Here is a 15,350-nt window from a genome sequence, read left to right as displayed (position 1 = left end):
AATGCATTAATAATAATAATAATAATCTTTATTTGTATAGCGCCAACTTATTCCGCAGCGCTTACATAGTAGGCTCGGCAATGCCATGGCTCCACCAATTCATAAATCCAGCCTCAACAATGTGATGGCTGTGATTTGTTCTTCAACCGCTGCTCAGCCAATCAGTACAGCGCTTGATGAACCAATTACAGTCATTGCATTGGTTCATCGAGCGCTGGATTGATTGGCTGAGCAGCACTCGAAAACCAATCCTGTAACCAGGAAGTGATCTTTCGTGTTGCGGCCGAGTACTGCAAGAAGCATGTTGGAGCTCCAGAGAGCAGCAGGAGGGACCTGGACTGAGCCTGCTAGGTAAGTATAATAAGAAATCCCCCCAAAATAAGACCTAACGCCTCTTTTTGGGGGCAAATCAGGGAAACACGGTAGTATAAAGGTTATATGTCATTTTTGTCGCACCATGTATGCTGCTAAAATGGGAAGACGCTCTTCAAAAAATGGTGCAATAATTTTTTTTTTCCATTTCACTTCAATTAGAACTTTTAAAAACTCCCCCCCCCCCTCCCCTCCTCCTTCCCTCTAAATGACTATACAGATTAAGGTACTGACATTCATCAGTAGATAGTCATAGTGATATGTTGGAGGAGACACTGCTGTGTAATAACATTTACAATTTCTACATTGAATTTTCTACAGAAGGAATCAATATTTGATAAACTCTGCTTTGTTCCTCACTTGAATGATTTTCCCTATGAAATCTATAAGGCCAGACGCTACCTTAGGCCTTAGTCAGACGGGCGTTTTTTCGCGCGATTTGTGGATCGCATGACGGATGCGCATCCGCAAATCGCGTGAACGGTGCGCGCAAGTCGCCCGCAAATCGCCCGAAAATCTGCTCCTAGCCGCGTTTCATTAGAAACGGGCTGGAGCTGTCCAGCGCATTGCATTCAATGGAGACGGCAATAGAGCCGGCTCCATTTAAAGCAATGCGCTGCGGGCGAGCCCGGGATGAATTGTCGGTAAGGGCTTAAATATATAAGCCCTTCCCTGCAATTCATCCTAAAATGTGTAAAAATAAAAAATATATATATATTCACCTTCTCCCGGCAGCCGGAGCTCCGCGCGCCCGTCCTGCAGTGGGTGTGAAGGGGGTGTGAGTCAGACCTGCCCCCTGATTGGCTCAGCGCTGAGCCAATCAGAGGCATGTCTCACTCACACCCATTCATGAATTCATGAATGGATGTGAGTCAGACCTGCCCCTGATTGGCTCAGCACTGAGAGGCAGCAGTCACTCACCCATTCATGAATTCATGAATGGGTGTGTGAGTGAAACCTGCCTCTGATTGGTCAGGGCTGTGACCAATCAGAGGCAGATCATTCAGCAGGCGGGGATTTTAAAGCCCCGCCGGCTGAATAGTGCCGAGAAGCAGTTCAGGAGAACTGACAGCGGCCGCGGCTGGACTCCGGCTGCAGCGGAAAGGTGAGTATACAATTTTTTTTAATTTTAACACATTTTAGGATGAATTGCAGGGAAGGGCTTATATATTTAAGCCCTTCCCGACAATTCACCCCGCGCACGCCGGCAGCCCATTGCTTTCAATGGAGCGGCTGTATTGCCGGCTCCATTGAATTCAATGGGCAAACATCGTTCTTCTCTGCCACAGCTGTTACAGCTGTGGCAGAGAAGAATGATTTGTCTTCTATATGTTCTCAATGGGGTCGGCGCTGCTGCCGCCGGCCCCATTGAGCGCATATAGAGAAGAGAACAGGAATCGCAGATCGCAGATAGGTGCGATCTGCGATTTCTGTTCTATAATTTATCGGACGAGCGCATAAAAAACGCTCATGTGTCCGATACCATTGCAAAGCAATGGTTTTATAAAATCGCCATGCGCATGCGCAAATCGCGGCTAAAAACGCCCGTCTGACTAAGGCCTTAGTACTCCCATTATTTCACCATCAGAGGACTGTGGGTGACCAGTGGTGCGAATACATAAAACAAGCAAATGTATTGCAGGAGAACCATCATACGACTTTATTGCAGACGACTGTCATAGAGAGGTCAGGATAGATGTCTTACCGAAGAATATGATCACTATGGTAACATCCGGTGGTGCTGATATTAAAATGAGCAGGTTTTTACCCTCTTCCTGCAGAAAATATTTCTCTTTGTTGTAGAAATAGAAACCTAAACCCTATATCTTATGGTCAAAGTATCTCCAGTCTACAGCTATAATCGTCTGACTGTCTCTATCCTCGCTTGTAGTGCCGGCGTCACAGGTCGCGTTGTCATTATTTGTGTACCAGGCCTTAGGTCAGATTCCTGCTGTTTTGTGCGCTCATTATTTCTATTAATAATTGTGCTTCTAGATAGAAGTTTTGCGGCTTAATTTAATACATGAAAATCCTGACAGCAGCTCTTTATGAAGCAGGAAAATATGAAACAAGTGCCTATGGCATCTCCCCTCTAATTCATCCCCATATACTGCGTACAACCTTATCCTATCTGCATTTTATATTTTTGCTATGTTATAAAGTCATAGAACGGTAGAGTTGGAAGGGACCTCCAGGGTCATCGGGTCCAACCCCCTGCTCAGTGCAGGATCACTAAATCATCCCAGACAGATATTTGTCCTGCCTTTGTTTGAACACTTCCATTGAAGGAGAACTCGCCACCTCCCGTGGTAACCTGTTCCACTCATTGATCCCCCTCACTGTCAGAAAGTTTTTTGTAATATCTAATCTGTGTCTCCTCCCTTTCAGTTTCATCCCATGGCTTCTAGTCTTTCCTTATGCAAATGCGAATAGGGCTGATCCCTCTGCACTGTGACAGCCCTTCAGATATTTGTAGACGGCTATTAAGTCTCCTCTCAGCCTTCTTATTTGCAAGCTAAACATTCCCAGATCCTTTAACCGTTCCTCATAGGACATGGTTTGCAGATCGCTCACCATCCTGGTAACTGTTAAGTCTTTCACACCCGAAGCAATCAGCAGGATCCATGGCCTCAGAATACTGTTACGGATTACGGAATGTGGATCTACTGGACCGACCAACCAAGCTGAGACCTGTCCTGGAGTGGTTGGAAGCTGACTCATCAGGTAGTGGGACTGTAGCCAGGAATTCGGAACAAACTCAGATTCAGGAATAAAGGCAGAACCCAGACTGCATACACAGAACTCAAAGAGCAGGACAGAACTGAGAAGGCATAGACAGAACTACGAAACAAACTCAGGAACACAGACTCAGAAATACAGACAGAACTCAGAAGAGAGAGACAGATTACATACTCGTGGACAGACAGAAGAAAGACAGACAGATAAACACTCGCCAGCATACCTGCATGAATAAACAGATGGAACTGCTATGATAAGTACTGGGAATTAGTTTGTGGATTGGTCAAGTCACTTAAGCTGCGAGCCCTCTTCAAGGGTCCTCGTTGTCTCGCGGTCCTTACTTTAATGAGACAGCTAACTCCAGGACACCTGCCTGCAAGCAGGGCAATTGCCCCGATAGGGACAGCCCTGCACTGGAACCTAAGGACCTAACTAGCCCGAGATGGTAAATGAGCCAAGCAGCACAAGTATACATGCACAAATATACAGAATCAGAACTTGCAACAATTCCAGCACAGACAGATCAGAAGGCCTACAACAGACCCAGCACAGAGACACACGAACAAATATACAGATACGAAAACAGAACCAGTGACATGACAGCACAGACAGATCAGAAAGCCTAAAGGAAGCAGGAACACAAGACTGCTCACACTGCAAGAGAAAAACCAGCAGACACTGACAAAGAGCTGGTATATATAAGCAACAGACCTGAGATTGGCTTACTGGAGAAAACCACACTCAGCCAGCGCAATCAACCACAACGTGAAGCTGAGCTGCTGGGAAAACATGTAGAACCCAAGGTCCCAGCAGCAAGTTCTAACAGTAACTCTTCTCTGAACTTGCTCCAGTTTGTCTGTCTTTTTTAAATTGTGGTGCCCAGAACTGGACACAGTATTCAAGCTGAGGTCTGATCAAGGAAGAGTAGAGGGGGATAATTAAACAGGGACTGAATTTAATTCAAGTTTATAAAGCTTTAATACAAAAAGGTGCAATGGTTATAAAAAGTTACAAAAATATAAAATGGTCATACAGTACATTTCAAAAACTGTTCCAAAAGGCATAAATGGGAATAACAGATTACCATACCTTCACTGATTGGATTGGCTAAACCTGGGCCTGAGGAGACAGGTAGATGTTTATAATTTCCTGGAGTCTTTCAGTGTCCCTTGGCGGGAACCACACTTTTGATATGCCCCAGTCACACCTCATAATCCTCTTCCTCACCATGTGACCAGGGTTGGCTGAGTACGCTCAGGGTTACACACTTTTGCAGCCATAACTCTTATTTTAGTCTGATTTCCCTGTTAGAAGCTCCTAAAAAGAAACTCTGACAGTTATGTTTCAGTGCATCAATTTGGCTATTCTTAATACTAAACAAAGGTGTCATGGCTTACTAAGGTGTTCCCAGGGCCCTCAGATTCTGCTGTTTGAACAATAAGAAGTCTGGCTTTCCAGAGCACAAATATATCACTGATATTACCAAGAAAATGAATTATGCCCGGGAAATGTTACATTATTTCTACTGTAGACTTGAGATTTCTACTGGGCTGTAAATATTTCTGTGTAGGCCTGCCAAGATTGGAGACATTGTGACTGCCTTCACATTATGTCCAGCTCCATCTTAAGAAAATAATTTTACCATCATAGGAGGCATTTACATAACCATTAAGACCATTCGTAACACCTTGGCGTACTGTTTGCACATAAACCAAATAACTGGTTTTAGACATAGGTCACATTGTCGCAAATCAACCAACTCACACATGGTTTGCACATCTCATTATGGTTGGAATCTAAAGGCCCATTTACACACAACGACTATCGCTCAAAATTTGTTCAAATGATGGCAAATGAGCGATAATCGTTGTATGTAAAAGCGGCCATCGTTCACTTTACGTTTGAACGATGATTTTAAGGTGAGCTTAAAATCCATTGTTCAGCCAGAGAGAAGATAACAGGTACCACACTTTGTGGTCTAGGCGGGGGCCAGAGATTACATTGTATTCTGCTGACAGCCCGTGCGAGAATAATGCAGCTGTGTGCAGAGCCCAGCCCACATGCTGGACCCTGCAAACTGCTCTCGGAGGCCCTTTTATACGCAAATGAAGGTGATAAAGTGTTAATAGACATTAGTATCTGTTAACACTTCATGCAAAATGATTGCTAAAACTGTCAATCTTTTATTCGTTTGAAAGATTCTCCTACCGTGTAAACGGGTGTTAAGAGGGGCAATTTTTTGTCATTTTTATAGCACATGAAATATTGAATAGTAATTATTAGAAAATTAGAGTACCAGTGTTTCTGCTACATGTGTGTCACACACACAGCTCTGCTACATTGCTTTCGCTCATAAGCTGCACATGATTTACAGATTTCAGCAGCTCGCTGAGGAGACATGTTGGCTCGTTGTTTTTGCATATAAGCTGCATGTGATTTACGAACTTCAACTGGTGGTTGAGGTGAAATCGTGGCTTGTTGCTGTGTCATGTAAGCTGCATTAGCTTCACGGCGGTGTTGAACCCTCTGTGGTGACATGTTTGCACAACAGCGATGCAGCAATGCTTTGTTCCAACACTGGACAACGGTTCACGATTAGATGAAGGCTGGACCGGTGTTAGCGGTATTAGCACTTGAGATGACAGGATATCATTCAGGAGATGTGAAGATAGTGGTGAAGGACTATGCTTCAATGTTGTTGGTCAGTATGCACCGCCAACTATGTATATGGACATTTGTGAGGTGTCATTTATTGGAGTCTCCACACAGGTGTGCAGCTACAAACTGCCAAACTGAGTACTGCTGTATCCATAGCAACTGAGGCTGGGGGGGGTTATGGAGGATGTAGTTTACCCATAATCCCTTATGCGGCTCAGGGACCATGTGACTGATCCATGATGGTGACATGATCACATGTCCTGTCAGCACACAATCTATGTATGTGTAAATTTGTGAGGTGACATTTATTGGAGTCTCCACACAGGTGTCCAGCTGTCTCACAATCAGGTACAAACTTCCAGACTGAGTACTGCTGTATCCATAGCACCTCAGGCAGCAGGGGTTTGTGGGGGATGTAATCTGCCCATAATCCCTCATTCAGTGCACAAGGAGAATAAAGGACCTGTGATGACGCCATCATCATGTAATCAGGGGGCGGAGCTAAGAGCCAGTAAGTGATTACATGATGATGACATCATCGCAGGTATTGTCAGGCTCTGCATGTAACTCACACAGCACACACACACGGACGGACAAGTGGTCGTTAGCACTTTGATATTGTATGCATTTATAACACTATATATGTCTTCTTAGAAGATCAGTTGTAACTGGAGAAGTGATTATTTACAGCTACAGTCTCCGTTGGTGTAACATCCCCCCAATATCTGACTAGTATTCCTATCATACACCCAATGTAACACAACCCATGGCAAGGAAGGAAGCTTATGATACGATTTAATTCATAGATTAATAGATGAGTTAATGAGCTCTTTTTATGATACTGTCAAGGGACATTCCTACTTAATCAAAAATTCATTATTGAATTTTAATTAAAACTTTAGCAACCAGTGCAGATTTAATGAATGTGCTATCTAATACCCATGGTACAGTGCCCAGGTACTTGAATAGCTTTTGCTTCATAATAACACTCTAGAGGGTTGTAGTTGGTTTTCGTTCTCGAATGAAGCTAGAAAAGGATATGTTGCTTGTTTTGTATGTGCATAAAATCTGGCATCTCATATGTATCAATAAATATGCCAATCAGACGCTGCAAAATCAAATAAAGTCTTGGGGTGCATTAAAAGAGGTATAGGGGCGAGGGACAAGAATATTATTCTCCAATTATATAAGGCACTTGTCAGGCCTCACATGGAATACTGCGTACAGTTCTGGACACCGATGCTCAGGAAAGATGTTACGGTATTGGAGGGGGTTCAAAGAAGAGCGACTAAGCTAGTACATGGAATGACGGGACTAGAATACCCAGAGAGGCTATCCAAATTGGGATTATTTACTCTAGAAAAAAGAAGGTTAAGAGGCGACCAAATAACCATGTATAAGTACATGAGGGGACAATACAGGGATCTCTCCCAAGATCTGTTTATACCCAGGACAACGACGGTAACAAGAGGTCATCCTCTGTCTAGAAGAAAGCAGGTTTCATCACCAACACAGAAGAGGGTTCTTTACTGTAAGAGCAGTGAGACTGTGGAACTCTGCCTGAGAATGTGGTAATGGCAAAATCCATAGAGGAGTTTAAGAGGGGACTAGATGTCTTTCTGGAGCGCTATGATATTACAGGATATAGACATTAGGTGACCAGCGGGTTGTTGATCCAGCTCTTGGAGTCAGGTGGGAACTTTCAAACGTTGGTTCAGGGATTATTCTGACTGCTATTATGGAGTTGGTAAGGAATTTTTTCCCCCTAAAGGGCTAATTGGCTTTTGCCTCATTGTTTTTTTTTTACCTTCCTCTGGATCAACAAGGGGGGATGGAAACAGGCTGAACTAGATGAACATTGTCTCCCTTCAGCCTAACATACTATGTTACTATGTGGATTATTGGATGCCAGATTGATAATTTGGCACCGAACTATTATGTGATCTAGAATCTCACAAGTCCAGAAGTAGAGAGTTCACTTAATTTATTTTTTTAAAAACATGATTAGTTTTTTTGAAGTGTTTAGATGTTCACGGTTAGTGATTGGAAGTATGTGATGAACCAAAAATTTACCAAAAAAAGTATATACTCCTCATGTGTGAATGAGGACATAACCAATTCCTTTCTGTCCTTTTATTAATCCAGAATATTAATTTGGGACCTAAACAGTCCCATTAATGCAGGGAACTGTATGTTTCCCTTCTGATGCAATTCAAGATACGTCAGGGAAGCGTTACCCGTGATGGCTTGGAGTTGTGCTGCTATATATAGTGAAATACTCTAGGGGAGTATTACAGATGAAGATATAAAGATAGACTCACCCGGTGTTTGGCGAGTGCTCCTGTAAAGAAGCCTCACCAACACCTCCACTTCCACGTAGGCTTATAAATCCCCCGGTGTGTCCGATGAGCTGCTGGGCTTCTGTGTCCCACTGGACAGTGGGACCCACTCAGAAGTAATTCGGATGGATAAATAGGTAAAAAATGCCCACGCTACCCAGACCTCGTCACCAGGATCAGGCTCCACACACTTCTAGTTAGGTCATCAATTTATTAAAGGCAAATACTGTGCAACGCGTTTCGTCGTCATGCAGGACGACTTTTTCAAGCACAATGACATAAAAAACATACATTCTATATATAGGATCCTTACTTAGTTATGGCGATATCCCATTCGTCAGGTTCAGTAAGTAGGCGTGCCCAACCATGTGTAGTGTGTGCTGCCATAGTAGAAACTATGTATCGCTGTATCTGGTACCGCTAAACCCTACGTTATGACGTATGTCGTAAGTGTAATACACCCCCGTCTTGTCGGCGCTAAACCTGGATTATGATTGGTCCCTATGGATGTCAATCAAAGGGCGTCCGTCGTCATCGCGCTTGTCTGCGTTAAAGCTAGATTATGATTGCAGATTATGTTTGCAGAGCACAGCATGTGGTCTGATCTCTGCACACAACTCCTTTGTTCTCGCAAGGGATGTCGGCAGAATACAATGCAATCTCTGACTCCCATGCAGAACACAGCATGCGGTCCCTGTTATCTCTTCGGCTGAACGATGGATTTTAAGCTCACCTTAAAATCATCATTTAGCCGAAGAGTAAACGATCGTAGCGTTTACACACAACGATGATTGCTCATATACCATCGTTTGAACAAATTTTGAGCAATAGTCGTTGTGTGGGCCTTAAGCACCTTTTTGAAATGTTTTAGTGAGTGTAATAGTGGTGGGTGAGAATTTCCTCCTAAGGATACGTTCACACTGCGGAATTTTCCATGTGAATTATGCCTCTAAAAGCAGCGTCAAAATATCTGTCTTTTTTATGCTGTTTTTCGTGTGTATCGCACATGGATCTAGCCTTGTTAATGTGCAAAATCCTCAGGATAGGTCATCAATAGTTGATAAGTGGGGATCCGCAATTGAGGATCCCCGCCAGTCAGCTGACCCTCTGTCACTGCAGTGAGGACGTCCATATCGGTGGTCAGGGCCGAAAGTAAAATAGATGTCTTCACTCCTATTGAAATCATTGAGAGCCATGCCTTCTATTATACTTTCGGCCCTGAGCACCAATGCTGTCATCTGGCCCAGCTGCACTGACAGCGTGCTGGTGGATCGGCGAAGATCCCAAGCAGTCGATCCCGACAATCAACTATTAATGACCGATTCTAAGGAATTTGTGAAAATATTTATGTAGTCACCAGTTATGCTATAAACCATTTTTTTTATTTCAGGGGCAAATAGACTGACCAACAGAGCAACCCTGTGGTATGTCCCACTTTCCCTAACAAATGTGGGCAAAATCATTGCAGTTCCTCCAATACAGGTAATTTTTTGATATTCTCTACTTGGCATGTTGTAACTCAATGGTCTCTGTTGCTGTGAAACTACAAACCCCAGCATTCCTAGTCTATAACCTTAAAGGGATTTTTGTAAGTTGGAGATGCAAATCTGTCCTCCCAAGATTTCGTACAGTAAAGAACAGCTTCAGGCATTCTCCTTTATGGGTGGGAGGGACCTATATCTTTGCTCATCCGGGGCTTTCTGGTTCATTAATAGAATTCCAGAACTACATTAAAAACTGACACACAGGCAATATCTCTATATCAGTGTACAATGTATAGAATTTATGGTCTGCAGAAAGCTTGGTGACAACATCCTATATCTTACTAATATACAAAACCCTTGTGTGGGTAGTGAGATTCTTCATAGATGAGGCAGCATATTGACCACTGTGGATTTATCATACATGAAGATAATTCAATCTTTGGACCACACTGTGGGTACAGGAAATTACAGAACGGCTTTGGAAGAAATCCTTTGTGCAGCAGCTGTTAAATCGGATCCGTAATTGGCAGATGCATTGCTTCTAACACAGTAAATATTTTAGACGTTAAGGAGTCTCCAGAGATAAAGTGGAGGACAATTATGTAACCGATAAAATACTTATTGAGTCTTCTTAACTCCTTCACCACCTGTACCCTACAGAGATCTGTTCCTATCAAAGGCATCCTGCTCTCACCTGATCAACTAATATATAATATAATGTCTATACATATGGTGTGTGTGTATATATATATATATATATATATATATATATATATATATATAAAATGTATGTGTGTATATATTTGTATATACACCTACAGGGTGTCTACACACTACATGAAAAAGCTTTATTATTAGGTTTACTTAATCTTATTTGGATTTTTAAAAGGGGCATAGATAACCATTATTGAGGGATGTATATTTTTGGGGACACATATATATAATAGCATTTGTGGTCCTTAAGCGTTCACTTGGTACTTCTATGTTGACCTCAGGACTTGGGCGTGAGCTGATCTGTCCCAGGTAAATTACTTAACATAGCTTTGGCTAGTGTATCTGACCAAAAGGTAGTGGATAATGAGATGTGTAGCCATTAGAGATGAGCGAGCATACTCGTCCGAGCTTGATGCTCGTTCGAGTATTAGGGTGCTCGAGATGCTCGTTACTCAAGACGAGCACCACGCGGTACTCGTCTCAATTAAACGAGCACTGACCATTGAATTCAATGGAGCCGGCTCCATTGAAAGCAATGGGCTGCCGGCGATCTCAGGATGAATTTTCGGGAAGGGCTTAAAAATATAAGCCCTTCCCTGCAATTCATCCTGAAATGTGTAAAAATAAAAAAAATATATATATATACTCACCTTTCCGCTGCAGCCAGAGTTCAGCTGCGGCCGCCGGCAGTTCTCCTGAACTGCTTCTCTATACTATTCAGCAGCCGGGGCTTTAAAATCCCCACCTGCTGAATGAGCTGCCTCTAATTGGTCACAGCTTGACCAATCAGAGGCAGGTCTCACTCACACACCCATTCATGAATTCATGAATGGGTGAGTGACTGCTGCCTCTCATTGGCTCAGCGCAGGGACCAATCTGATTGTGACCAATTAGAGGCAGCTCATTCAGCAGGCGGGAATTTTAAAGCCTCGGCTGCTGAATAGTATAGAGAAGCAGTTCAGGAGAACTACCGGCGGCCGCAGCTGAACTCCGGCTGCAGCGGAAAGGTGAGTATATATATATATTTTTTTTTTTTACACATTTCAGGATGAATTGCAGGGAAGGGCTTATATATTTAACCCCTTCCCGACAATTCATCCCGCGATCGCCCGCAGCGCATTGCTTTCAATGGAGCCGGCTGTATTGCCGGCTCCATTGAATTCAATGGGCTAACATCGTTCTTCTCTGCCACAGCTGTTACAGCTGTGGCAGAGGAGAACGATCTTTATGCTCACAGTGCGGGGGGGGGGGCGCTCTTGCCGCTATTGTGGCTTAATAGTGGGACCTGGGAACTTGAGATGCAGCCCAACATGTAGCCCCTCGCCTGCCCTATCCGTTTCTGTGTCGTTCCCATCACTTTTGTGAATTTCCCAGATTTTCACAAATAAAAACCTTAGCGAGCATCGGCGATATACAAAAATGCTCGAGTCGCCCATTGACTTTAATGGGGTTCGTTACTCGAAACGAACCCTCGAGCATCGCGGGAAGTTCGACTCGAGTAACGAGCACTCAAGCATTTTGGTGCTCGCTCATCTCTAGTAGCCATGAAAGCTTTTTTGTCATACTTGGTAGACAGAATTGTAGTCATGAATAAGCAGCTGGTCAGCAAAAGCAGATAGCAAATGACAGAATAAGTGGACACTGATTTAAATAGGTCCCAGGTAAAGGTTGTTCAATATTCAGTCCAACAAGGTACTGAAGATTGAGTGAAGAAGGTCAAGAGTTAAGGCCCATTTAGACACAACGATTATCACTCAAAATTCGCTCAAAAGCCATCGTTTGAGCGATAATCTTTGTGTGTAAATGTGCACTTTTTTTGTACTATTCGTTTATCGCTGACTTTAAGCAAACTTAGCGATGAGCCTTATCAGCACTGCACGCTGAGTTCTCAGCAGGATACCGCTGATAGTATTCTTTCAGCAGGTATCCTGCTCAGAGTTCTCAGCGGGATATTGCTGACAGCTCCGAGAACAAAGCAGCTGTTTGCAGATAACAGCGCTCCTGCTGTCATCGGCATACAGCAGAAGCCTTCATTTACACCCTAATAAACTGGTAAGTAGTTAATTAGCTACTTAATAGTTTATGCAAAGTGATCACTGAAAACTGTCACTTAAACTGCCGTTTGAGCGAATTTTGAGCGATCATCTTTCAGTGCAAATGGGCCTTTAGAACTAGTCATAACAGATGCCACCCAACTGAGCTCACCGTAGGTAGTCCTATTTGATAGAGTCATGGGCGTCATCTTCCCGAGACATTGCTGATAATTAATGTGCTCTTTTTATTTTTACAACCATATAGGCATATTATCCGAGCAGAAATGATCTTGGTAGATTTACCATTAGAGTTTGCTATCAGGAACAAACGACTTCACTAAGATCTCCCATTGGAATTTATATGCAAGAAACCTTTTCAGTGACAAAAAAAAGGCAGCATGAAACCCGAGCAAGCCGGCACCGAAGTTTAATTCTGTATTTCAGCTGGAAAATGGGCAAATTAATTGCATAATTGAGCTGAGTGAAATGAGCAGGATTGAATTTCTGGGTTAAAGGAGAGATTTCAGACTAGAGGGCTTGTTGGAATCTGTGTTTCGAGTCGTTTAGCTCAGCATCTTTGCTTACGAGGGTTTGGGAAGCAAAACACATTACGATGGTTGATATGACAAATAAATGTGATTTATGGTCCGCAGTAGGAAAAAATATAAAATCCTAAGTGAGTTCACTGGATAGTACCGTAATGTGATGTCAGTTGAAGTAGCCATTGGCAGGAAACATAGCTGTGGACCCCTAGGCATAATACACCCCCTCTTCCTATCTCCCCAACATACATGCCCTACTCCATTCTAGAGAGTGCCTGCCACAGAGTGATCAATACATGGTACCTGACAGAGTACCTCCACATTGTTACAGAAAGTGAGGGCTACATATACTGTTTCAGAAAGCACTCATACACAGTGCCGACATATATAGTGTCTGTCATAGAGTGCAATATATACAGTACTCCAACCATAAGGAATCCGCAAGCACAGCTCGTTAACATACACATTGCCTGCAAGAAATAGCCCCCCATATATATAGTGACCCCATACACCGCTGCCAGCAGGGCAGTTGCTACTCATATAGTAGCCAAGCCATAATGTGCCCTCCCTGATTTGCTGTTTGCATAAAGGTGCCATAATCACATTGTCTTAGTGACTTTTTTGCATCCTGACTGAAAGTTTTGCTATTCTATCAGTAGTTTTGACACCGTGAGCAAATTTAAAATGATCCTTTTGGGTGCCTTTAGGAAAGTAGTAATTGCTGCTAAACCCACAGTAGATGCCTAAACAACTGCAGTGTTTAGTCGAGTGGTCCTTTCACACTGTCAATGAAATGTTTGTATTGTCCTTAGTTACTGGGGACAAGTATTTAAAGTGAAGCTGTCACTATGAATATGCTAATCAGTCTTCCAGCATGATGTTATAGAGCAGTGAAAGCTGAACAGATTGATATATAGTTTTATGGGAAAAGATTCAGTAGAACCCACTGATTGAAATCCTGGCTCATTCTATGCTTAGGAGTCCAGTGGGCGGTCCTGTTCAGTGAATGACAGCCTTTGCTGTATCAGTGTCCATACAGAGATAACTATCAATCACTGGTAGGACCGCCCATTGGACTCCTAAGCATAAAAAGGAGAGCGATTTCAATGAATAAGTTGACAGTTATACTGAATCTCTTCCCACAAATATCAATCTACTCAGCTCCACCTGCTCTATCACATGCTGTCAGCAGATCAGATTGCATGGTCAACATAGCAGGTTCTCTTAAAGGGTGCTGTTTTAACCATGTATGACTCTAGTTAAATGTCCTTTACAGGCCTCGTGTAGTGCAAAATGTTAAGGCAGCAGTATGCAGTCCTAAGTTCTCACTCATGACCTGAAGGTTACGGGTTCAATCCCTGCGTGGTTCAGGTAGCCAGGTCAAGGTTGACTCAACCTTTCATCCTTCTGAGTACCCAGCTTGCTGGCGGTAATAAAAAAAAAAAAAAAAAATAATTACTCGAAAGCACTGCTGAATAAGTATGTAAATAACAAGTCCCTTCCCCTTTATGAATATTCATCACAAACCACTGATTATGGTGTTATCTGTACAACACTTACATATATGCCATTATTATGTAAGCTTGGTATTACCACATAATGTAGGCACTGTAAAACACTATTATTTTGGAACTACTTGGTACTTGGCTATATAGGGTGGTATTGTTTAGGCATTGTATGGTACTATTCATCTTAGTAGTATTGAGGGAGTAGGTCCCTTACATGGTGTGCCGAGGGCCTCCACAGAACTTGAGCTTGCTGTTCTATCCCCCATAGACTGTTATGTAAAAAGTAATCTAGCACAGACTGAGTGAGTTCACACAATTTACAGAAAAAAACATGTGGTTTTCAGAATCCAACCCACATGTGATGGAACAAATCCATGCAGATATTCATATTTGCAGCACATTTATTTGTTGTTGCTGCAGATTTTCGGCACTGATGTTACCGGTAACCATGCAATGCGTGAATTAGTATAGTGAATTTGTCCACCCCTATTATGGCCATAAATCCCTCGCCAACCAGAGTCATAACTTGAAGCTTCTGGGCCCCATTGCAAAACCTGTAACAGGGCCCCCAACTATAGTGCTTTATTTATAGTACTGGGCTCCCTATGTGGAGAGGAGAAGCTTTATGCGTCCCCTAAGGCTCCTGGGCCCGGGTGCAACCGCATCCCCTGCACCCTCTATAGTTACGCCCCTGTCGCCAACCATTGATCTTATGATCCCGAAGATCCCACTAGTTTGGGTTACTGCCGGTGAATATGGAAGTTGTATGGAATTTGTAATACCGACCTATATTCATTCTTGTGGGAAACCAGCTGTGTAGGGCTTAGGTGTAAAAAGTGAACTTTCCTTGTAAATCTTTGCATCACTAAACCATGTTGATTCTCCTTTAAATAAAATATGTAGCAAATTGTTCTGTGTGAATTTAGAAGGAACAGAAAACAATTTAAATATTTGAGAATTT

General features: G+C 42.9%; 1 protein-coding gene across 5 annotated transcripts in view; it reads left to right on the top strand.

Moving 5' to 3' along the window:
• The window catches only part of ACOT7 (acyl-CoA thioesterase 7), a 176,990-nt gene that overhangs the window by 71,480 nt on the left and 90,160 nt on the right, over positions 1-15,350 (top strand). For all 5 annotated transcript variants that reach the window (XM_066607329.1, XM_066607327.1, XM_066607331.1 and 2 more), the window contains one exon: positions 9,499-9,590. In XM_066607329.1, coding sequence (XP_066463426.1) covers positions 9,499-9,590 — 92 coding nt within the window. The remainder of the gene's footprint in view (positions 1-9,498; positions 9,591-15,350) is intronic.

The sequence above is a fragment of the Eleutherodactylus coqui genome, chromosome 6 (assembly GCF_035609145.1).
Source record: "Eleutherodactylus coqui strain aEleCoq1 chromosome 6, aEleCoq1.hap1, whole genome shotgun sequence".
In the NCBI taxonomy this organism is placed as follows: domain Eukaryota; kingdom Metazoa; phylum Chordata; class Amphibia; order Anura; family Eleutherodactylidae; genus Eleutherodactylus; species Eleutherodactylus coqui.
The sequence above is the reverse complement of the archived record's forward strand: the minus strand, read 5'-3'. Positions and strand labels throughout refer to the sequence as shown.